The sequence below is a fragment of the Bombina bombina genome, chromosome 2 (genome assembly GCF_027579735.1).
Source record: "Bombina bombina isolate aBomBom1 chromosome 2, aBomBom1.pri, whole genome shotgun sequence".
Lineage (NCBI taxonomy): Eukaryota > Metazoa > Chordata > Amphibia > Anura > Bombinatoridae > Bombina > Bombina bombina.
In genome coordinates, this window is record NC_069500.1 from 581,483,329 (window position 1) to 581,509,523 (window position 26,195).

Genomic DNA, 26,195 nt, shown 5'->3' on the forward strand with positions numbered 1-26,195 from the left:
CTTTGTAGCATCTAAATAGAATTTTAGAGCGCGAACAACATCCAAATTGTGCAACAAGCGTTCCTTCTTTGAAACTGGTTTCGGACACAGAGAAGGTACGATAATCTCCTGGTTAATGTTTTTGTTAGAAACAACTTTTGGAAGAAAACCAGGTTTAGTACGTAAAACCACCTTATCTGCATGGAACACCAGATAAGGAGGAGAACACTGCAGAGCAGATAATTCTGAAACTCTTCTAGCAGAAGAAATTGCAACTAAAAACAAAACTTTCCAAGATAATAACTTAATATCAACGGAATGTAAGGGTTCAAACGGAACCCCCTGAAGAACTGAAAGAACTAAATTGAGACTCCAAGGAGGAGTCAAAGGTTTGTAAACAGGCTTGATTCTAACCAGAGCCTGAACAAAGGCTTGAACATCTGGCACAGCTGCCAGTTTTTTGTGAAGTAACACCGACAAGGCAGAAATCTGTCCCTTCAGGGCACTTGCCGATAATCCTTTTTCCAATCCTTCTTGAAGGAAGGATAGAATCCTAGGAATCTTAACCTTGTCCCAAGGGAATCCTTTAGATTCACACCAACAGATATATTTTTTCCAAATTTTATGGTAAATCTTTCTAGTTACAGGCTTTCTGGCCTGAACAAGAGTATCGATAACAGAATCTGAGAAACCTCGCTTCGATAAAATCAAGCGTTCAATCTCCAAGCAGTCAGCTGGAGTGAAACCAGATTCGGATGTTCGAACGGACCCTGAACAAGAAGGTCTCGTCTCAAAGGTAGCTTCCAAGGTGGAGCCGATGACATATTCACCAGATCTGCATACCAAGTCCTGCGTGGCCACGCAGGAGCTATCAAGATCACCGACGCCCTCTCCTGATTGATCCTGGCTACCAGCCTGGGGATGAGAGGAAACGGCGGGAACACATAAGCTAGTTTGAAGGTCCAAGGTGCTACTAGTGCATCCACTAGAGCCGCCTTGGGATCCCTGGATCTGGACCCGTAGCAAGGAACTTTGAAGTTCTGACGAGAGGCCATCAGATCCATGTCTGGAATGCCCCAAAGTTGAGTGACTTGGGCAAAGATTTCCGGATGGAGTTCCCACTCCCCCGGATGCAATGTCTGACGACTCAGAAAATCCGCTTCCCAATTTTCCACTCCCGGGATGTGGATAGCAGACAGGTGGCAGGAGTGAGACTCCGCCCATAGAATGATCTTGGTCACTTCTTCCATCGCTAGGGAACTCCTTGTTCCCCCCTGATGGTTGATATACGCAACAGTCGTCATGTTGTCTGATTGAAACCGTATGAACTTGGTCCTCGCTAGCTGAGGCCAAGCCTTGAGAGCATTGAATATCGCTCTCAGTTCCAGAGTATTTATCGGTAGAAGAGATTCTTCCCGAGACCAAAGACCCTGAGCTTTCAGGGATCCCCAGACCGCGCCCCAGCCCATCAGACTGGCGTCGGTCGTGACAATGACCCACTCTGGTCTGTGGAATGTCATCCCTCGTGACAGGTTGTCCAGGGACAGCCACCAACGGAGTGAGTCTCTGGTCCTCTGATTTACTTGTATCTTTGGAGACAAGTCTGTATAGTCCCCATTCCACTGACTGAGCATGCACAGTTGTAACGGTCTTAGATGAATGCGCGCAAAAGGAACTATGTCCATTGCCGCTGCCATCAACCCGATCACTTCCATGCACTGAGCTACGGAAGGAAGAGGAACGGAATGAAGTATTCGACAAGAGTCCAGGAGCTTTGTCTTTCTGGCCTCTGTTAGAAAAATCCTCATTTCTGAGGAGTCTATAATTGTTCCCAAGAAGGGAACCCTTGTTGACGGGGATAGAGAACTCTTTTCCACGTTCACTTTCCAGCCGTGCGATCTGAGAAAGGCCAGGACGATGTCCGTGTGAGCCTTTGCTCGAGGGAGGGACGACGCTTGAATTAGAATGTCGTCCAGGTAAGGTACTACTGCAATGCCCCTTGGTCTTAGCACAGCTAGAAGGGACCCTAGTACCTTTGTGAAAATCCTTGGAGCAGTGGCTAATCCGAAAGGAAGCGCCACGAACTGGTAATGTTTGTCCAGGAATGCAAACCTTAGGAACCGATGATGTTCCTTGTGGAAAGGAATATGTAGATACGCATCCTTTAAATCCACCGTGGTCATGAATTGACCTTCCTGGATGGAAGGAAGGATAGTTCGAATGGTTTCCATCTTGAAAGATGGGACCTTGAGAAATTTGTTTAAGATCTTGAGATCTAGGATTGGTCTGAATGTTCCCTCTTTTTTGGGAACTATGAACAGATTGGAGTAGAACCCCATCCCTTGTTCTCTCAATGGAACAGGATGAATCACTCCCATTTTTAACAGGTCTTCTACGCAAAGTAAGAACGCCTGTCTTTTTATGTGGTCTGAAGACAACTGAGACCTGTGGAACCTTCCCCTTGGGGGAAGTCCCTTGAATTCCAGAAGATAACCCTGGGAGACTATTTCTAGCGCCCAAGGATCCAGAACATCTCTTGCCCAAGCCTGAGCGAAGAGAGAGAGTCTGCCCCCCACCAGATCCGGTCCCGGATCGGGGGCCGATATTTCATGCTGTCTTGGTAGCAGTGGCAGGTTTCTTTGCCTGCTTTCCCTTGTTCCAGCCTTGCATTGGTCTCCAAGCTGGCTTGGCCTGAGAAGTATTACCTTCTTGCTTAGAGGACGTAGCACCTTGGGCTGGTCCGTTTTTACGAAAGGGACGAAAATTAGGTCTATTTTTTGCCTTGAAAGGCCGATCCTGAGGAAGGGCATGGCCCTTACCCCCAGTGATATCAGAGATAATCTCTTTCAAGTCAGGACCAAACAGCGTTTTCCCCTTGAAAGGAATGTTTAGTAGCTTGTTCTTGGAAGACGCATCAGCCGACCAAGATTTCAACCAAAGCGCTCTGCGCGCCACAATAGCAAACCCAGAATTCTTAGCCGCTAACTTAGCCAATTGCAAAGAGGCGTCAAGAGTGAAAGAATTAGCCAATTTGAGAGCATTGACTCTGTCCATAATCTCCTCATAAGGAGGCGAGTCACTATCGAGCACCTTAATCAGTTCATCAAACCAGAAATATGCGGCTGTAGTGACAGGGACAATGCATGAAATGGGTTGTAGAAGGTAACCCTGCTAAACAAACATCTTTTTAAGCAAACCTTCTAATTTTTTATCCATAGGATCTTTGAAAGCACAACTATCCTCTATGGGAATAGTGGTGCGTTTGTTTAAAGTAGAAACCGCTCCCTCGACCTTGGGGACTGACTGCCATAAGTCCTTTCTGGGGTCGACCATAGGAAACAATTTTTTAAATATGGGGGGAGGGACGAAAGGAATACCGGGCCTTTCCCATTCTTTATTAACAATGTCCGCCACCCGCTTGGGTATAGGAAAAGCTTCTGGGAGCCCCGGCACCTCTAGGAACTTGTCCATTTTACATAGTTTCTCTGGGATGACCAAATTTCCACAATCATCCAGAGTGGATAATACCTCCTTAAGCAAAATGCGGAGATGTTCCAATTTAAATTTAAAAGTAATCACATCAGATTCAGCCTGCTGAGAAATATTCCCTAAATCAGTAATTTCTCCCTCAGACAAAACCTCCCTGGCCCCCTCAGATTGGGTTAGGGGCCCTTCAGAGATATTAATATCAGCGTCGTCATGCTCTTCAGTAACTAAAACAGAGCATCCACGCTTACGCTGAACAGGGTTCATTTTGGCTAAAATGTTTTTGACAGAATTATCCATTACAGCCGTTAATTGTTGCATAGTAAGGAGTATTGGCGCGCTAGATGTACTAGGGGCCTCCTGAGTGGGCAAGACTCGTGTAGACGAAGGAGGGAATGATGCAGTACCATGCTTACTCCCCTCACTTGAGGAATCATCTTGGGCATCATTGTCATTATCACATAAATCACATTTATTTAAATGAATAGGAATTCTGGCTTCCCCACATTCAGAACACAGTCTATCTGGTAGTTCAGACATGTTAAACAGGCATAAACTTGATAAGAAAGTACAAAAAACGTTTTGAAATAAAACCGTTACTGTCACTTTAAATTTTAAACTGAACACACTTTATTACTGCAATTGCGAAAAAACATGAAGGAATTGTTCAAAATTCACCAAACTTTCACCACAGTGTCTTAAAGCCTTGAAAATATTGCACACCAAATTTGGAAGCTTTAACCCTTAAAATAACGGAACCGGAGCCGTTTTAAGCTTTAACCCCTTTACAGTCCCTGGTATCTGCTTTGCTGAGACCCAACCAAACCCAAGGGGAATACGATACCAAATGATGCCTTCAGAAGTCTTTTTTAAGTATCAGAGCTCCTCTCACATGCGACTGCATGCCATGCCTCTCAAAAACAAGTGCGCAACACCGGCGCGAAAATGAGACTCTGCCTATGCTTTGGGAAAGCCCCTAAAGAATAAGGTGTCTAAAACAGTGCTTGCCGATATTATTATATCAAAATACCCAGAATAAATGATTCCTCAAGGCTAAATAAGTGTTAATATCAATCGATTTAGCCCAAAAAATGTCTACAGTCTAAATAAGCCCTTGTGAAGCCCTTATTTACAATCGTAATAAACATGGCTTACCGGATCCCATAGGGAAAATGACAGCTTCCAGCATTACATCGTCTTGTTAGAATGTGTCATACCTCAAGCAGCAAAGACTGCAAACTGTTCCCCCAACTGAAGTTAATGCTCTCAAAAGTCCTGTGTGGAACAGCCATGGATTTTAGTTACGGTTGCTAAAATCATTTTCCTCATACAAACAGAATTCTTCATCTCTTTTCTGTTTCTGAGTAAATAGTACGTACCAGCACTATTTGAAAATAACAAACTCTTGATTGAATAATGAAAAACTACAGTTAAACACTAAAAAACTCTAAGCCATCTCCGTGGAGATGTTGCCTGTACAACGGCAAAGAGAATGACTGGGGTAGGCGGAGCCTAGGAGGGATCATGTGACCAGCTTTGCTGGGCTCTTTGCCATTTCCTGTTGGGGAAGAGAATATCCCACAAGTAAGGATGACGCCGTGGACCGGACACACCTATGTTGGAGAAATAGCCTTGGTCCCAAACGGACAGAAAATGGAAAAGTGCTGTGGTCATTAAGGGGTTAAGTAAAGAACGAATAAATTCCATTTTGAATAAATATGAAGATTTATCAGCATCAACCTCTGAAACAGAATCCTCTGAACCAGAGGAATCATTATCAGAATGATGATGTTCATTTAAAAATTCATCTGAAAAATGAGAAGTTTTAAAAGACCTTTTACGTTTACTAGAAGGAGGAATAACAGACATAGCCTTCTTAATGGATTTAGAAACAAAATCTCTTATGTTATCAGGAACACTCTGAGTATTAGATGTTGATGGAACAGCAACAGGTAATGTAACATTACTAAAGGAAATATTATCTGCATTAACAAGTTTGTCATGACATTCATTACAAACAACAGCTGGAGGAACAGATACCACAAGTTTACAGCAAATACACTTAACTTTGGTAGATCCAGCATCAGGCAGCGATTTTCCAGAAGTATCTTCTGATTCAGGGTCAATAGAAAAAACAACATATAAAGCAAAATTGATCAAATTCCTTAAATGACAGTTTCAGGAATGGGAAAAAATGCCAGTGAACAAGCTTCTAGCAACCAGAAGCAAATAAACAATGAGACTTAAATAATGTTGAGACAATAATGACGCCCATATTTTTTAGCGCCAAAAAAAAGACGCCCACATTATTTGGCGCCTAAATGCTTTAAGCGCCAAAAAAGACGCTACATCCGGTAACGCCGACACTTTTGGCGCAAAAAACGTCAAAAATGACGCAACTTCCGGTGACAAGTATGACGCCGGAAATAACAAAGAAAATTTTTTTCGCCAAAAAAGTCCACGCCAAGCATGACGCAATAAAATGAAGCATTTTCAGCCCCCGTGAGCCTAACAGCCCACAGGGAAAAAAGTCAAATTTTAAGGTAAGAAAAAATTGATTATTCAAATGCATTATCCCAAATAATGAAACTGACTGTCTGAAATAAGGAATATTGAACATCCTGAATCAAGGCAAATAAATGTTTAAACACAAATATTTAGAACTTTATATAAAAGTGCCCAACCATAGCTTAGAGTGTCACAAAAATAAGACTTACTTACCCCAGGACACTCATCTACATGTAGTAGAAAGCCAAACCAGTACTGAAACGAGAATCAGTAGAGGTAATGGTATATATAAGAGTATATCGTTGATCTGAAAAGCGAGGTAAGAGATGAATCTCTACGACCGATAACAGAGAGCCTATGAAATAGACCCCGTAGAAGGAGATCATTGAATTCAAATAGGCAATACTCTCTTCACATCCCTCTGACATTCACTGCACGCTGAGAGGAAAACCGGGCTCCAACCTGCTGCGGAGCGCATATCAACGTAGAATCTAGCACAAACTTACTTCACCACCTCCACGGGAGGCAAAGTTTGTAAAACTGATTTGTGGGTGTGGTGAGGGGTGTATTTATAGGCATTGAGGTTTGGGAAACTTTGCCCCTCCTGGTAGGAATGTATATCCCATACGTCAGTAGCTCATGGACTCTTGCTAATTACATGAAAGAAAGATGTCCATTTAATAACATGACGTTTCGGGTGGTGCCCCTTCAGACAGACATAACATACAAACCGTGACTTACCCCTTAAGTACCCCACCACCAATTAAACCATAACGAGTCAGGCTGTTTCACCGGTGTCCTCCCTGCGCTACTGCACATGTGCGAGACTGACTACCGTGAAACAGAGGCCAAATAGAAAACTCAAACCACAAAAATGGCCGGATATTGTTGATCACATGGCATAGCAACTGAATACGTAACCACAACAATACACGGGATAATGATATGGCGATCACCGATCATGCCGCATAGTGAGTGTGTCATATTCCCAAACTGCAGAATATCGCTGCTTAGTCAGGAGTCATGTTTTTAAAAAACATGCAAGTATGCACAGTACAATCAAATAGCAGCCTTGATTATGGTCACCAATCAGCAAAGTGCATGGAATCACATTGATAGTAAAGTGTACCAGATACTAGCAGATAAATACAAAATGTAGAGCACATCAAATTAAATCTGAAAGTATAAATAAAGAGAGAAGCGCTCAACCTGGGAATGAACAATAGCATAATAGCTTGTTCTATGGCTAGTTACCACCCAAGAAGCAGCCTCTTTTTGCTCAACATGTGCCTTTCACAGAAAAGAATTTTGATGTAGCATATCAGTCTGATACTGACATGTGCAGTAGCGCAGGGAGGACACCGGTGAAGCGGCCTGACTCGTTATGGTTTAATTGGTGGTGGGGTACTTAAGGGGCAAGTCACGGTTTGTATGTTATGTCTGTCTGATGAAGGGGTCAGTCTCGCACATGCGCAGTAGCACAGGGAGGACGCCGGTGAAACGGCCAGGTTTAATTGGTGGTGGGGTACTTAAGGGGTAAGTCACGGTTTGTATGTTATGTCTGTCTGATAAAGGGGCACCACCCGAAACCTCATGTTATTAAATGGATATCTTTTTTCAAACGGTGAGTGCCTTTGCCTATATTTTTTCAAAGTATATATACATACAATTTTTATTTTTTAAATATATATTTAAAAAAAAAAAAAAAAAAAAAGTTTGTATTTTGGAATTCCAGATTTAGGGATACCTGTATTGGTTGAATATGCCATACTGAACAGGGTGGGCAGTGTGCATATCTGGGCATCACTAATAGAGCTGCTAGTTGACTGAAGTAGGCAATCTATCTTCAATTTGTGGCATTTTAGAATGAGCATTAACAATCAGAACATAAAGGGGCAACATGATACAAAGAGTAACCAAGTTATATACTGTACCTTGGAAAGATCTATAGGCCTAGACAGGAAATTTGAAGACATATCACAAACAAGCACTGCTCCCTTAACATCAGGGACAAACTGAAACTCTACTCCATGTACAGTTTCATTGGCACAATAATACACGTAAGACGCTTCTGGGTTAAGATTCCAGCTGCTTTGGTCAGGAATTCCTACAATCAAAAACACACACACAAAGTTATTAAAAATTTTGTATAACTAAAAAAAGAATAAGAATATTTTTAAAACACTAAAAAAAGTATTTTTCTTTCAACACCAATTCTACGCAAACATTTTTATCTTAATGCAGAGGTATTATTTTGATGTTATTTTTCAGATATGTGTAAGTAAAACCTGTAAGAAGAATACAAGAGATAAGGGAAAATGTGTTTGAGGTACCAGCAAACAAAACTCTACTATAGAGATTGTGTGCTTTTTTTTCTCCATGAATCTATTTAGCAAGAACAATAAAACGTAATGCTTACCTGTGTAGCTTTCAAGCTTTGGGTAAACAATATTTACTTTTCCATATTTCTCAGCTTCTTTGGCTGCCTTTGCTGACCAAGCACCAGTAACCACATAGTCGGCACATTTAGCAGGCTTTAGACCAATAAGATTAAGGGGTATAGCGCTGAACTGTCCACTGCCACCTCCTTGGAGGAAGAGAACTTTATAATTATCTGGAATGTCACTGTGGAAAATTATAACACAATAGGTGATTAACAATTCCAGAAAATATGTTGCATCAATTACAAGTATTAATGTAAAACTGAACAGGGAGGAGAGATAACTATACAAGGAAATACCCATCAAGGAGAAATATTTATAGCATGCTCAGACAACAGAATTTTAAAAAATATATAAAATACACATACATTTTAGTTTATTTAAAGGGACATGAAACCCAAAATTTTTGTTTAACGATTTAGAAAGAGCATGACATTTAAAAATACTTTCTAATTTACTTCTATTATTTATTTTGCTTCATTCTCTTGATATCCTTTGCTGAAAAGCATATCTAGAAAGGCTTAGTAGCTGCTGATTGGTGGTTGCACATAGATGACTCGAGTGATTGGCTCACCCATGTGCATTGCTTTTTCTTCAGCAAAGGATATATAAAGAATGAAGCGATAATATAAGTAAATTGGAATGTTTAAAAGTGTATTCTCTTTCTTAATCATGAAAGGAAAATTTTTGGTTTACTGTCCCTTTAAGAAAAAACATGAACGCATTAGTCTGATTAGAGACACTGAAATCTAGTTCTCAAAACATATATATATATATATATATATATATATATATATATATATATATATATATATATATATATATATATATATATATATATATATATATATATATATATATATATACACATATATACATATACACACACACACACACACACACACACACACACACACACATATACATACACACATAAAAAATAAAAAAAAACACACACACCACAAAAAAAAAAAAAACATAAAATAAATATATCTATAGATGCAGCTAGCTTCAAATAAAGGAAATCAGTTTATGAAGAGAGAGCACATGAATAGTTCTGAGGATGGGATGTGGCTCTGAAATGCATTGTGGTTACTGGTTGGGAGACAACCTCTTATCGTTTAATGCACGTATAACACTTTATTGCATTTTCATTTTCAGAGCAAAAGGTAGGCAAGATCATAAGATATTTAGTTATAGCGTCATATAGCACACTACAAACAACTACTCAGTGTTACACGCATCAGTCTTTTATTAGGAGTCACAGCACTTCACTATATACTGATCGTGAATTTAAACAATCTACACTTCTAGCCAGTTTGGCGATATAGTTTTCGTATATTAATAGCACGGTTGTTTGACAACCGAAATCCACATGGGGGAAGCTCACGATTGGTCAATCTGCGATCATGTGACTAAATAGTCAGGCAATGAGTACCCTATCAGGGAGCAGGACACCATAAACGATCGTTATATAGTTTCCTTACTAGAGGTGGAATGCAAAAGAAGTTTGCACATATTTCATTGCATTGATATGGATTGTATACGAGACATATTGAACAACAATTTTTATATGCTTTTAATAGAATAGCCAAAATAGATGCCAATATGGCGTGAAAACTAAGAAAGGGGAGGTATGTTGTGATTGGTTCAGACCATGTATATAGGAGTAGCGGATTTTATAATATTTCTAAGCCTGATGAAACCGTGTTTAACAGAAGTGCGTCTCTTGACACAGTGTTTTATTAATAAACCCTTTTTAACATTCTGCTAATTTGTATATCCAATGTTGCTTCTATGCAAGTGACCATTTGATACACTTCAGTCAGCTGGTGGACCCTCCATAGACTGCTGCAAACAATCCTGTGACAGGAGGTGAGTAAGCCAGATGACTAAGGATCCAGTCTGTTTATACCACACTCTGTGTGCTTTACCAAAAGTGAGTTTATTTCTCACTTTACCTCGTGTGTTACTTGCTGTATTACGCTAAGGGGTGCCTTCTTTGATTTATTTCTTAGGATTTTTATGGTGGATGGCCTGACACCCGAGGAGAGCTGCCCGAATAGCCACAGCTTCCAATTGCTGTATATACCAACCCTTTGGACTGAACTTACTTTTTGTATACACCTTTGAAAGCACCCCTATTGGCACCAATTCAGGATTGTTTAACATAGGATTGAGTGATAGGCAAGATCATGCAAAACAGACATTTAGTCAGCGGTGAGGAAGGGGTTAAGGCCTCGAGAATGTTCACTATAAAGTTTGGAATGTTGTAAATCCAGAGAGTGCAACCTGTTTTGGATATAAATATTATATACACACACTTATCTTCAAATCATATTGCGTTAATATTTAGACTAATGCAACAATCAAAAGGATCTTACAGTAACTCCCGTAAGCAGGTCTCTGTGTTGTTTAAGACCTTTGTGAAGTTTGACGATCTGTGACTCATTTCTGTAACATAAAAAATAAAAAGATGGAGCAATGCAGACATACTGTACACGAGAACTGAGCAACATGAGAAATTTAATTAATAAAACCTAATTTTTCAATTAAACTTAATCATCAAATATTGTATTATTTGTACCCAAGTTGGCAAACTGGTTTACTCTTAGGCAAAAAATATTAGGGGCAAGGAATTGTATAAATATAATATACTATAAACTATAATTAAATCCTCAAAAAAAAAAACGGGGGATGTATTGAAAGAAGAGCTAGAACATTAAAAGGGATACTGATCCCAATTTTATTATTTCATGATTCAGATACAGCATGCAATTTTAAGCAACTTTCTAATTTACCCCAGTTATCAATTTTTCTTTGTTATCTTGCTATCTTTATTTGAAAAAGCAGGAAAGTAAGCTTACAAGCCAGCCCATCTTTGGTTCAGCACCTGGGTACAGCTTGCTGATTGGTGGCTAAATGTACGCACCAGTCAGCAAGTGCTATCTATGGTGCTGAACCAAAAATGGGCTGGCTCATAAGCTTATGTTCCTGCTTTTTCAAATAAAGATAGCAAGAGAACGAATAAAAATTGATAACCGGAGTAAATTAGAAAGTTGCTTAAAATTGCATGCTGTATCTGAAATCCTTAAAGAAAACATTTGGGTTTAGTATTACTTTAACGACCAAGGACGTGCATGGTACGTCCTACAAAAACTGCTAGTTAATGATCAAGGACGTAGCCTGCACATCCTCAGTGTTTTAAAGCTCTGGAAGCGATCGGGATTGCTTCCAGCCGCTTTCATGGTATTGAAGTAATGCCTCGATATTGAGGTATCCTGCAATACCATTTTTTTTATCCACTGATGCAGAGAGCGCCACTCTGTGGCCCTCTCTGCATAGGCCATCGATGGTGCCGATCGTTGGTGGGTGGGAGCCATAGCAGGGAGGCGGCCCATCGTTGGTAAGTTACGGATCCTGTCATACTGAAGTGCGTGCGAGGGAGAGGGAGTCACATTTACATTAAATGACTCGGAAAAATGTATGGGAAGGAGGGAGAGGGGAATAAAATGTTGGACAAGGGATCTGGGAGGGGGGTAGGATATTGAGGGGGCAGCTACACTACAGAAAAAGTTTTTTTCTATATAAAAAGGATGGTGGCAAATAGGTAGAGGGGGAGAGTTAGAGATCTGTATGGGGGGGGGGGATCCAACACTGCAAAATCAATACAAAAAAAACACACAAGCCTTTTATTTTAGTACTGGCAGGCTTTCTGCCAGTACTTAAGATGGCGGTGACAATGGTGAGGTGGGGGAGCTAAAATTAACCTTACAAGCTAACTAATTAACCCCTTTACTGCTGGGCATAATACAAGTGTGGTGAGCAGCGGCATTTAGCGGCCTCCTAATTACCAAAAAACAATGCCAAAGTCATATAAGTCTGCTATTTCTGAACAAAGGGGATCCCGGAGAAGGATTTACAACCATTTGCGCCATAATTGCACAAGCTGTTATTAAATAATTTCAGTGAGAAACCTAAAAAGTTTGTGAAAAAGTTAAAAAAAAAATTTTTTTTTTTTTTTATTGCATTTGGCAGTGAAATGGTGGCATGCAAAAATGGGCCTAGATCAATACTTTGGGTTGTATACATATACGTGAAGGGTAATTCAGGGATTCCTGACAGATATCAGTGTTACAATGGCTAATTTTGGGGGGGGTGAAAAATGGTTTGAAAAAAGTAAATTTATGCTTACCTGATAAATTAATTTCTTCTATGGTACGACGAGTCCATGGATTCATCCTTTACTTGTGGGATATTATCCTCCTGCTAACAGGAAGTGGCAAAGAGCACCACAGCTGTCTATGTAGCTCCTCCCTTAGCTCCACCCCCCAGTCATTCGACTGAAGGTACAGGAAGAAAAAGGAGAAACTACAAGGTGCAGAGGTGACTGAAGTTTAAAATCAAAAAATATAATCCGTCATAAAATGACAGGGCGGGCCGTGGACTCGTCGTACCATAGAAGAAATTAATTTATCAGGTAAACATAAATTTACTATTCTTCTATAAGGTACGACAAGTCCACCGATTCATCCTTTACTTGTGGGATACAATACCAAAGCTACAGGACACGGATGAACAGGAGGGACAAGACAGATGGCTAAACAGAAGGCACCACTGCTTGAAGAACTTTTCTCCCAAAAATAGCCTCCGAAGAAGCAAAAGTATCAAATTTGGAAAAGGTATGAAGCGAAGACCAAGTCGCAGCCTTACAAATCTGTTCAACAGAAGCATCATTTTTAAAAGCCCAAGTGGAAGCCACTGCTCTAGTAGAGTGAGCTGTAATTCTTTCAGGAGGCTGCTGTCCAGCAGTCTCGTATGCCAAATGGATGATGCTTTCCAGCCAAAAATAGAGGTAGCCGTAGCTTTTTGACCTCTACGTTTTCCAGAATAGACAACAAACAGAGAAGATGTTTGACGGAAATCTTTGGTCGCTTGCAAGTAAAACTTCAAAGCACGAACCACGTCCAAGTTGTGCAACAGACGCTCCTTCTTAGAGGAAGGATTAGGACACAGAGAAGGAACAACAATTTCCTGATTAATATTCTTATTAGTAACAACCTTAGGAAGGAATCCAGGTTTGGTACGCAAAACCACCTTATCAGCATGTAAAACAAGATAAGGCGAGTCGCATTGCAATGCAGATAGTTCAGAAACTCTTCGAGCCGAAGTGATAGCAACTAAAAACAGAACTTTCCAAGATAGAAGCTTAATATCTATGGAATGCATAGGTTCAAACAGAACCCCTTGAAGAACTTTAAGAACTAAATTCAAACTCCATGGCGGAGCAACAGGTTTAAACACAGGCTTGATTCTAACTAAAGCCTGACAGAACGACTGAACGTCTGGAACATCTGCCAGACGCTTGTGCAGTAAAATTGATAAAGCAGATATCTGTCCCTTTAGGGAACTAGCTGATAGCCCCTTCGCCAATCCTTCTTGGAGAAAGGACAAAATCCTAGGAATCCTGATCTTACTCCATGAGTAGCCTTTGGATTCGCACCAATAAAGATATTCACGTCATATCATATAAATTTTCCTAGTGACAGGCTTTCGAGCCTGAATCAAGGTATCTATGACCGACTCAGAGAAACCCCGCTTGGATAAAATCAAGCGTTCAATCTCCAGGCAGTCAGTTGCAGAGAAACTAGATTTGGATGCTGGAACGGACCTTAAATCAGAAGGTCCTGTCTCAGTGGCAGAGTCCATGGTGGAAGAGATGACATGTCCACCAGGTCTGCATACCAAGTTTGCGTGGCCAAGCAGGTGCTATCAAAATAACCGAAGCTCTCTCCGGTTTGATTCTGGCAATCAAACGAGGAAGGAGAGAAAATGGTGGAAACACATAAGCCAGGTTGAACGACCAGGGTACTGCTAGAGCATCTATCAGTACTGCCTAAGGATCCCTTGACCTGGACCCGTAACAAGGAAGTTTGGCGTTCTGACGAGACGCCATCAGATCCAATTCTGGTGTGCCCCATTGCTGAATCAATTGTGCAAACACCTCCGGATGGAGTTCCCACTCCCCCGGATGAAAAGTCTGACGACTTAGATAATCCGCTTCCCAGTTCTCCACTCCTGGGATATAGATTGCTGATAGATGGCAAGAGTGAGTCTCTGCCCATCAAATTATTTTGGTAACCTCTATCATCGCTAGAGAACTCTTTGTTCCCCCCTGATGATTGATATATGCTACAGTCGTGATATTGTCCGATTGGAATCTTATGAATCTGGCCGAAGCCAGCTGAGGCCACGCCTGAAGCACGTTGAATATCATTCTCAGTTCTAGAATATTTATCGGGAGGAGAGCCTCCTCCTGAGTCCACAAACCCTGTGCTTTCAGAGAATCCCAGACTGCACCCCAGCCCAATAGACTGGCGTCCGTCGTCACTATGACCCACGCTGGCCTGCAGAAACACATTCCCTGGGACAGATGATCCTGTGACAACCACCAAAGAAGAGAGTCTCTTGTCTCTTGATCCAGATTTATCTGAGGAGACAAATCTGCATAATCCCCATGCCACTGTTTGAGCATGCATAGTTACAGTGGTCTGAGATGCAAGCGAGCAAATGGAACTATGTCCATTGCCACTACCATTAGTCCGATTACCTCCATACACTGAGCCACTGACGGCCGAGGAATGGAGCGAAGAGCTTGGCAGATGGTTCAAATCTTTCATTTCCTGACCTCAATCAGAAAAATTCTCATGTCCACGAATCTATCAGAGTTCCCAGGAATGGAACTCTTGTGAGAGGGATAAGTGAACTCTTTTTTACGTTCACCTTCCACCCGTGAGATCTTAGAAAAGCCAACACGATGTCCATGTGAGACTTGGCTAGTTGGTAAGTTGATGCCTGAATTAAGATATCGTCCAGATAAGGCGTCACTGCTATGCCCCGCGGCCTTAGAACCGCCAGAAGGGACCCTAGCACCTTTGTGAAAATTCTGGGAGCTGTGGCCAACCCGAAGGGAAGAGCCACAAACTGGTAATGCTTGTCCAGAAAGGCGAACGTGAGGAACTGGTGATGATCTTTGTGGATAGGGATGTGTAGATACGCATCCTTTAAGTCTACAGTGGTCATATATTGACCCTCCTGGATCATTTGTAAAATAGTCTGAATGGTCTTCATCTTGAAAGATGGGACTCTGAGGAATTTGCTTAGGATCTTGAGATCTAAAATTGGTCTGAAGGTTCCCTCTTTTTTGGGAACCACAGACAGATTTGAGTAAAACCCCTGCCCCTGTTCTGTTTTCGGAAATGGGCGGATCACTCCCATGAAATAGAGGTCTTCTACACAGCGTAAGAACGCCTCTCTTTTTGTCTGGTTTGCAGACAATTGAGAAAGATGGAATCTCCCCCTTGGGGGAGAATCTTTGAAATCTAGAAGATACCCCTGGGTTACGATTTCTAAAGCCCAGGAGTCCTGAACGTCTCTTGCCTAAGCAAAGAGAGAAAGTCTGCCCCCTACTAGATCCGGTCCCGGATCGGGGGCTACCCCTTCATGCTGTCTTGGTGGCAGCAGCGGGCTTCTTGGCCTGTTTACCCTTGTTCCAAGTCTGGTTAGGTCTCCAGACTGACTTGGATTGAGCAAAATTCCCCTCTTGTTTTGCAGCAGGGGAAGAGGTAGAGGGACCACCTTTGAAATTTCAAAAGGAACGAAAATAATTTTGTTTGGTCCTCATCTTATTTGTCTTATCCTGAGGAAGGGCATGGCCTTTCCCTCCAGTGATGTCTGAAATGATCTCTTTCAGTTCAGGCCCGAATAGGGTCTTACCCTTGAAAGAGATGGCTAAAAGCTTAGATTTTGATGACATATCAGCAGACCAGGACTTAAGCCATAACGCTCTACGCGCTAAAATAGCAAAACCTGAATTCTTTGCCGCTAATTTAGCCAGTTGAAAAGCGGCATCTGTAATGAAAGAATTAGCTAGCTTGAGAGCCCTAATGCTATCCAGAATATCATCTAATGGGGTCTCAACCTGAAGAGCCTCCTCCAGAGCGTCGAACCAAAAAGCAGCTGCAGTAGTGCACAATGCACACTATAGGTTGGAGAAGAAAACCCTGATGAACAAATATTTTCTTTAGGAGACCCTCTAATTTTTTATCCATAGGATCTTTGAAAGCACAACTGTCCTCAATAGGTATAGTTGTACGCTTAGCCAGGGTAAAAATAGCTCCCTCCACCTTAGGGACCGTCTGCCACGAGCCGCGCATGGTGTCTGATATGGGAAAAATTTTCTTAAAAGTAGGAGGGGGAGCGAACGGAATACCTGGTCTATCCCACTCTTTAGTAACAATGTCCCAAATCCTCTTAGGGACCGGAAAAACATCAGTGTAGGCAGGAACCTCTAGAAATCTGTCAATTTTACACAATTTCTATGGAACTACAATAGGGTCACAATCATCCAGAGTCGCTAAAACCTCCCTGAGCAACAAGCGGAGGTGTTCTAGTTTAAATTTATAAGCCGTCATATCTGAGTCTGTCTGAAGGAACATCTTTCCTTAATCAGAAATCTCTCCCTCAGACAGCAAATCCCTCACCCCCAACTCAGAACATTGTGAGGGCACATCGGATATGGCTAATAAAGCGTCAGAGGGCTCAGCATTTGTTCTCACACCAGACCTACTGCGCTTCCCCTGCATCCCAGGCAGCTTAGATAAAACCTCTGTGAGGGTAGTATTCATAACTGCGGCCATATCTTGCAGGGTGAAAGAATTAGACGCACTAGAAGTACTTGGCGTCGCTTGTGCAGGCGTTATTGGTTGTGATACTTGGGGAGAATTAGATGGCATAACCTGATTCTCTTCTGACTGAGAATCATCCTGCGACATACTTTTAGTAGCTAAAATATGTTCTTTGCAATTTATTGACCTTTCAGTGCATGAGGGACACAATGGCTTCTAAACATATTGAACATTGACTTTCCTCAATGTCAGACATGTTGAACAGGCTAGTAATGACTACAAACAAGCTTGAAAACACTTTATTTAGTGAAAAAAATAATCTTAAAAAAAACGGTACTGCACCTTTAAGAGAAAAAAAAGCATACACGTTCTGCAAAACTGCTTTAAAATGCACCAAACTTATCAAATTTTTGATATCATGCTCAATTTGTGTAGTTAAGTTTGCCCCACAAGAAAAACAAACATTTAACCCTTTATTGTGCAAACCGGATTGATAATAATGCCTAAATCCGGAAAAAATACCCCCAGCACCTCGCCACAGCTGCCCTCAGGGATTGTAAAAATGGGGTTAAAGGTTCGATTTGGCCCAAAACCTCCACAAGGGCCCTCCGGAGTTGGAGCTTGCTAAGTGAATACAACTGCGCATCTGAGGCGTGAAAATAGGCCCCGCCCATCTCACTCGATGTCTCTACAGCCTCAAAGAACCGCACCAGAGCAGTTTTAAACTAGCCATGTGGGTTCTGAGACCCAAAAAATAAGCCAAGTGTACCCTCAATAAAGTTGCCAAAAACTATATTGCCCAAGCATTCCCAGTTCACAAAATGTTTGCCCACAAACATTCAAAAACTCAGTGTCAACCATTTTTTAATTAGCCCCTTATGCAAGCTTAGTAATGCCCTTCTATAGCTCTTAGGAATACTGCTTACCCTTACCCTCATGGGGATACTGTCAGCCTTTCTGAAATACACACAATCTCTCCAGAAAAAATTACTGAACATACCTCACTGCTATATAGCATGAAAACGTTCCTCACACTGAAGTTTCCTGCACCCCTCAGCCTCTGTGGGAACTGCTCTGGATCTTAGTGACAAATGCTAAGATCATCATCCTCCAGGCAGAAGTCTTCATCCATCTGCTGCCTGAGAGTAAATAGTACACACCGGTACCATTTAAAACAAAAAACTCTTGCTTGAAGAAATTAAAAACTAATATTTTATCACCTCTTTCACTTTACCCTTCCTAGTACTTAAAGCAGGCAAAGAGAATGACTGGGGGTGGAGCTAAGGGAGGAGCTATATAGACAGCTCTGCTGTGGTGCTCTTTGCCACTTCCTGTTAGCAGGAGGATAAATGTCCCACAAGTAAAGGATGAATCCGTGGACTTGTCGTACCTTATAGAAGAAATAGCAAAGTGCTACTTGTACTTATTGTCCTATAACTTGCAAACATGTAAACATTGGGTATTTCTAAACTCAGGACAAATTTTAGAAACTATTAAGCATGGGAGTTTTTTGGTGGCTGTAGATGTGTAACAGATTTTGGGGGTCAAAGTTAGAAAAAGTTTTTCCCCATCATAAAAAAAAAAAAAACACAAAAAAACTTTATAGTAAATTATATGATATGATAAAAAACAGAATTTATGCTTACCTGATAAATTACTTTCTCCAACGGTGTGTCCGGTCCACGGTTTCATCCTTACTTGTGGGGATATTCTCCTCCCCTACAGGAAATGGCAAGGAGAGCACACAGCAAGAGCTGTCCATATAGCCCCCCCTCTGGCTCCGCCCCCCAGTCATTCGACCGACGGTTAGGAGAAAAAGGAGAAACTATAGGGTGCCGTGGTGACTGTAGTGTATAAAGAAAGAAATTTTTCAAACCTGATTAAAAAACCAGGGCGGGCCGTGGACCGGACACACCATTGGAGAAAGTAATTTATCAGGTAAGCATAAATTCTGTTTTCTCCAACATTGGTGTGTCCGGTCCACGGTTTCATCCTTACTTGTGGGAACCAATACCAAAGCTTTAGGACACGGATGAAGGGAGGGAGCAAATCAGGTTACCTAAACAGAAGGCACCACGGCTTGCAAAACCTTTCTCCCAAAAATAGCCTCCGAAGAAGCATAAGTATTGAATTTGAAAATTTGGCAAAGTATGCAGGGAAGACCAAGTCGCTGCCCTACAGATCTGATCAACTTGAAGGCCCATGTGGAAGCCACAGGTCTAGTAGAATGAGCTGTAAATTGTTCAGGAGGCTGCCGTCCAGCAGTCTCATAAGCCAATCGGATGATGCTTTTCAGCCAAAAGTAAAGAGAGGTAACAATAGCTTTCTGTCCTCTCCTCTTACCAGAATAGACGACAAACGAAGAAGATGTCTGTCTGAAATCCTTCGTTGCTTCTAAATAAAATTTCAAAGCACGAACTACATCTAAATTATGTAACAAACGTTCCTTCTTCGAAACTGGATTCGGACACAGAGAAGGAACCACTATTTCCTGGTTAATATTCCTGTTGGAAACCACTTTTGGAAGAAAACCAGGCTTTGTACGTAAAACTACCTTATCTGTATGGAATACCAGATAGGGTGTCAGGATATCATTCTCCAAACTGGACTTACTTCTTTTTACCGTTCTGTACCTTTAAATTTCAATTAGGATCATGCTCACTTCCTTTAAATTCCCAGCAGCCCATTTACCTTTGCTTGGTATTGTTGTGCCTACAGAAATATCCAGCCTGTGCATTGCACTATTATTGAAAATAATCTATCCTTTTGTGGATTCAGTATTCCTTACTACTACTAAACTAAAAGTAACAGCAGCACTCTCTGTGTTTGTGCTGTTATTCTCCAGGACTGCCTGTCACTATTTCCCACACGGAACCTCATACTCTGTTTACCGCAGCCTGTATCCATCCGCGGTGACGTCACACGCCAGCTTCACGGAACATCCGACATTGCGAGCTGCTGCTCCGCTCCGTTACTCTCAAGCCTCTGATTTCTTACCATCTGACTACCGAAGCTCTGCCTAAACTTGAATCTAAGGGGTCAAGGTAATTAGATGTATATAAACATAAACTTAAAAACAGCTTACTATATAATTCTTGCCTAAACATTCCATACTGTGAAAAACCTGTTTAGTTAAAGTTTACTAAGTGGCATATTATTTTTTCTTGTTTTTGCTGAGCATAATTTGGTTCCTGCTTTAACTAAGCTGCCTGGTTATACTATACTTATGTAGCTTCAGTTACTAGCAACTACTTATGAACCTGTATATTAACATTCTGGTAGTAATTGGGATTCAGTTCACCACCTATGTGATTTATCTGTTTCCCACACATCTCCCAGAAACAAATCCTTAATTTTTCATCTAAGCAGCTGTGTTCAAGTTTTAGTAACAGATAATCTCTCCAGTCATTGTAGGTTGCTGACAGCCTGACATAGGGTGAACACACTGCAAAGCAGACAATTCAGAAACTCTTCTAGCAGAAGAAAAAGCAACCAAAAACAGAACTTTCCAAGATAGTAACTTAATATCTATGGAATGTAAGGGTTCAAACGGAACCCCTTGAAGAACTGAAAGAACTAAATTTAGACTCCATGGAGGAGTCAAAGGTTTGTAGACAGGCTTGATTCTGACTAAAGCCTGTACAAACACCTGTACATCTGGCACGGCTGCCAGACGTTTGTGCAACAAAACAAACAGAGCAGATATCTGTCCTTTTAGAGAACTAGCTGACAAACCTTTATCCAAACCCTCTTGGAGAAAGGAAAGTATCCTCGGAATTTTAATTTTACTCCAAGAGTATCCCTTGGAGTCGCACCGACAGATATATTTTTTCCATATCTTATGGTAAATTTTCCTAGTCACAGGCTTCCTGGCCTGAATCAGAGTATCTATAACCGAATCTGAAAACCCACGCTTAGATAGAATCAAGCGTTCAATTTCCAAGCAGTCAGTTGCAGAGAGACTAGATTTGGATGTTCGAATGGACCTTGTACTAGAAGATCCTGTCTCAAAGGTAGCTTCCATGGTGGAGCCGATGACATATTCACCAGGTCTGCATACCAAGTCCTGCGTGGCCACGCAGGAGCTATCAGAATCACCGAGGCCTTCTCCTGTTTGATCCTGGCTACAAGCCTGGGAAGGAGAGGGAACGGTGGAAACACATAAGCTAGGTTGAACGACCAAGGCGCCACCAATGCATCCACTAGTGTCGCCTTGGGATCCCTGGATCTGGACCCGTATCAAGGAACCTTGGAGTTCTGACGAGACGCCATCAGATCCATATCTGGAATGCCCCATAGTTGAGTTAACTGGGCAAAGACCTCCGGGGTGGAGTGCCCACTCCCCCGGATGGAAAGTCTGACGACTCAAATAATCCGCCTCCCAGTTGTCTACTCCTGGGATGTGAATTGCAGATAGATGGCAGGAGTGATCCTCCGCCCATTTGATGATCTTGGATACCTCTCTCATCGCCAAGGAACTCTTTGTTCCTCCCTGATGGTTGATGTAAGCTACAGTCATCATGTTGTCTGACTGGAATCTTATGAATCCTTCGCTAGTTGAGGCCAAGCCCGGAGAGCATTGAATATCACTCTCAGTTCCAGGATGTTTATTGAGAGAAGAAACTCTTCCCGAGACCATAGACCCTGAGCTTTCAGGGAATCCCATACCGCGCCCCAGCCTAATAGACTGGTGTCGGTCGTGACATTGACCCACTGTGGTCTGCGGAAACTCATTCCCTGAGACAGGTGATCCTGAGTCAACCACCAACGGAGTGAGTCTTTGTTCATCTGGTCTACTTGAATCTGTGGAGACAAGTCTGCATAGTCCCCATTCCACTGATTGAGCATGCACAGTTGTAATGGTCTTAGATGAATTCGAGCAAAAGGAACTATGTCCATTGCTGCAACCATCAATCCTACTACTTCCATGCACTGAGCTATGGAAGGCTGCAGAATAGAGTGAAGAACTTGACAAGCGTTTAGAAGCTTTGTCTTTCTGACTTCTGTCAGGAAGATCTTCATTTCTAAAGAATCTATTATTGTTCCCAAAAAGGGAACTCTTGTTGACGGAGACAGGGAACTCTTTTCTACGTTCACCTTCCACCCGTGAGATCTGAGAAAGGCTAGAAAAATGTCTTGTATGGGCCTTTGCTTTGGAAAGGGACGACGCTTGGGTTAGAATGTCGTCTAGATAAGATGCTATAGCAATGCCCCTCGGTCTTAATACCGCTAGAAGGGACTAGCACCTTTGTGAAAATTCTGGGAGCAGTGGCTAAACCGAATGGAAGAGCCACGAACTGTCTTTCCAGGAAGGCGAACCTCAGGAACTAATGGAGATCTTTGTGGATAGGAATATGCATCCTTTAAATCCACGGTAGTCATGAATTGACCCTCCTGGATTGTTGGAAAAATCTTCCTTGTTCCGTTATTGGAACTGGGTGTATCACTCCCATCTTTACTATGTCTCCTACGCAGTGTAAGAATGCCTGTCTCTTCATCTGGTCTGAAGATAAGCGAGACATATGGAACCTTCCCTTTGGAGGAAGTTCCTTGAATTCTAGAAGATATCCCTGAGAGACTATTCTAGTGTCCAGGAATCCGGAACATCTCTTGCCCAAGCCTGAGCAAAGAGAGAGTCTGCCCCCTACTAGATCCGGTCCCGGATCGGGGCTACCCCTTCATGCTGTCTTGGTAGAAGCAGCAGGCTTTTGGCCTGTTTACCCTAGTTCCAACCTTGCAATGGTTTCTATGCTGGTTAAGGTTGGGAAGTGTTGCCTTCTTGTCTGGAGGCCGCAGAGTTAGGAATTGGTCCGTTCCTGAAATTGCGAAAGGAACGAAAATTACATTTGTTCTTAGCCTTAAAAGGCCTATCTTGTGGGAGGGCATGTCCCTTTCCACCAGTAATGTCTGAAATAATCTCTTTCAATTCCAGCCCGAATAGGGTCTTACCCTTGAAAGGAATATTAAGCAATTTGTTCTTGGACGACACATTTGCCAACCAGGATTTTAGCCAAAGCGCTCTGCGCGCCACTATAGCAAACCCTGAATTTTTCGCCGCTAACTTAGCTAATTGAAAAGCGGCATCCAAAAGAAATGAATTAACCAACTTAAGTGCGTGAATTCTGTCCATGACTTCATCATATGGAGTCTCCCTTTGAAGCGAATTTTCCAGTTCCTCGAACCGAAATACGCTGCGGTAGTGACAGGAATAATGCACGAGATTGGTTGAAGAAGGAAGCCCTGCTGAATAAATTCTTTTTAACAGTCCTTCTAATCTTTTATCCATAAGATCTTTGAAAACGCAACTGTCCTCAATAGGAATAGTTGTGCGCTTAGCTAACACTGAAACCGCCCCCTCAAGCTTAGGAACCGTCGGCCATGTGTCCTTTCTAGGGTCGACAATGGGGAACATTTTCTTGAATATAGGAGGTGGAACAAAAAGGTATACCTGGATTTTCCCACTCCTTAGTCACTATGTCCGCCACCCGCTTGGGTATTGGAAAGGCATCAGCGTGCACTGGAACCTCTAAGAATTTGTCCATCTTGCACAATTTCTCTGGAATTACCAGAGAATCACAATCATCTAGAGTAGTTAGGACCTCCTTAAGCAGGGCGCGGAGGTGTTCTAACTTAAATTTAAAAATCACTATATCAGTGTCTGCCTGCTGAGAAACTTTTCCTGAATCAGAAACTTCCCCTTCAGACAGGCCCTCCCTCACTGCTATACTCAGATTGATGTGAGGGAACAACTGATAAATTGTCCTCAGCGCTAACCTGCTCATCTTCTGTATTTAAAAACTGAGCAATCAGCAGTTTGGATAATAGATTTGCTATAGAATTATCCATCACTGCAGTTAATTGATGCATAGTAACCAGCATTGGCGCGCGCTAGATGTACTAGGTATCGCCTGCGTGGGCAAAACTGGTGTTGACACAGAAGGAGAGGATGATAAACTATCCCCACTACCTTCACATGAAGAATCATCCTGGGCAATCTTATTAAATGTGACAGTACTGTCCTTACTTTGTTTGGACGCTATGATACAATTTGCACAAAACATTAATAGGGGGAACCACCTTGGCTTTCATACATACAGAGCATAAGCTATCTGAAGGTACAAACATGTTAGACAGAATATGGCAGGCTAATAATGCAATAAAAACGTTTTTAAAGAAAAGCGTTACTGTCTCTTTAAACAATAAACAAGCACACTTTATTTCTGAAAGTTTGAAAAACTATGAAGGCAATGTCCGATTTTTACAAACTTTGCACCCCAGAGTCCTAGTGCCTTGAAAGTATTGCACACCAAGTTTCAAGACTTTAACCCTTAAAATGAGCAAAACGGAGCTATTTGTTCAAATAAACAATTTTATCACACAACAATCACTGCCACAGCCTTGCTGCGGCTTTTTACCTTCCCTTAAAGTGATTCAGCACTGAAGTAAACCTTCCTGAGTCTGTTTTCTTTACCCACAGGACCCTCAAATGAAGCAGTATGCACTGCCAAGGAAATAAACTGCGCAATTGAGGCGCGAAAACGGGGCCTCCTCCATCTGCATTACCAGAGTGAAGGGGCCTTTCTGACTAAAGTAGTAGTCTAACTAGATGCCAGGTGAAAAAAAAAACGTTCCCAAAAGTGCTTTTATAACAAAAAAAACACTCTAAATGTCCAATAAATCTGATATAAACCAATCGATTTAGCCCACAATAGTGTCAACCAGTATAGAGCCCATTTATAAGCCTTAATCTGTTATGAATCTAAGAAAATGGCTTACCGATCCCCTAAGGGAAAAACTGACAGTCTTCTAGCATTAACATGTCTTGTTAGAAATATGACTAATCGTACCTGAAGCAGATAAGTCTGCAAACTGTTCCCCCCAACTGAAGTTCTCTGGGCTCAACAGTCCTGCGTGGGAACAGCAATTGATTTTAGTTACTGCTGCTAAAATCATACTCCTCTTTTAACAGAAATCTTCTTCATTTTCTGTTGTAGAGTAAATAGTACAAACCGACACTATTTTAAAATAAACTCTTGATAGAAGAAATAAAAAACTACAACTAACACCACAAACTCCTCACCATCCCCGTGGAGATGCTACTTGTTCAGAGCGGCAAGGAGAATGACTGGGGGGCGGAGCCAGAGGGGGGGCTATATGGACAGCTCTTGCTGTGTGCTCTCCTTGCCATTTCCTGTAGGGGAGGAGAATATCCCCACAAGTAAGGATGAAACCGTGGACCGGACACACCAATGTTGGAGAAATAATGGTATCTTTAGAAAGTCCATTTAATGGCGAGAAAAACTGTATATAATATGTGGTACAGTAATGAGTAAGAGGAAAATTACAGCTAAACACAAACACCACAGAAATTTAAAAATAAGAAAATTGAAAAATGGTCTAGTCACTAAGGGGTTAAGTAAGGTGAGGCTGGGTAATTTCCAGGATCCAATCTCAATCCTAGTTGCCAAAGCAATTTGACACATACTATAGCGAAGCTCCGATTTTCTGAGCTATAAAAATAATTTCAGTCTAATTGAGATATTTTTATTTATAAACACACAACCCTTTTCCTTCTTAAAAAGGGACATGGAAGTATATTTAAAAAAAAAAAACACTATTAGACTGAAATTATTTTATAAGTTACTAAGATGGAAAGTATAATAATAATAATAATAATAATAATAATAATAACCAAAACAACTTTCCAATTCACTGCTAGTATCAAATATACCTCCTTCTCTTGGTTATGAGCCGCACATTTTTGGTTCAGAACCCTGGATAGGGCTTCCTGATTGGTGGCTGCATTTAGCCACTAATCAGCAAGCGCTACCCAGGTGCTGAACCAAAGTTGGGCAGGCTCATAAGCTTACATGCCTGCATTTTCAAATAAATTTAGAGAATGAAGAAAAATAGGAGTAAATTAGAAAGTTGCATGCTCTATCTGAATCATAAAAGAAAATATTGGATTCAGTGTCCCTTTAATTAAAGTGTTTCTATACGCATAATAAAAATAAATGTATACTATCCATACCTAGAATGCTGATGCCAAGGCCACCATAGTCAATCAATTCTTTTTGTGCTTCTAACAAAACCT

The 26,195-nt window shown here is 41.6% G+C and overlaps 1 protein-coding gene across 1 annotated transcript in view; it reads right to left on the reverse strand.

Moving 5' to 3' along the window:
• Window positions 1–26,195, reverse strand: part of PSAT1 (phosphoserine aminotransferase 1) — a 151,606-nt gene that overhangs the window by 105,854 nt on the left and 19,557 nt on the right. Inside the window, exons 2-5 of the mRNA XM_053702475.1 lie at window positions 26,133–26,193; window positions 10,799–10,868; window positions 8,393–8,598; window positions 7,908–8,080 (exon numbers count right to left, since the gene is read on the reverse strand). Coding sequence (XP_053558450.1) covers window positions 7,908–8,080; window positions 8,393–8,598; window positions 10,799–10,868; window positions 26,133–26,193 — 510 coding nt within the window. The remainder of the gene's footprint in view (window positions 1–7,907; window positions 8,081–8,392; window positions 8,599–10,798; window positions 10,869–26,132; window positions 26,194–26,195) is intronic.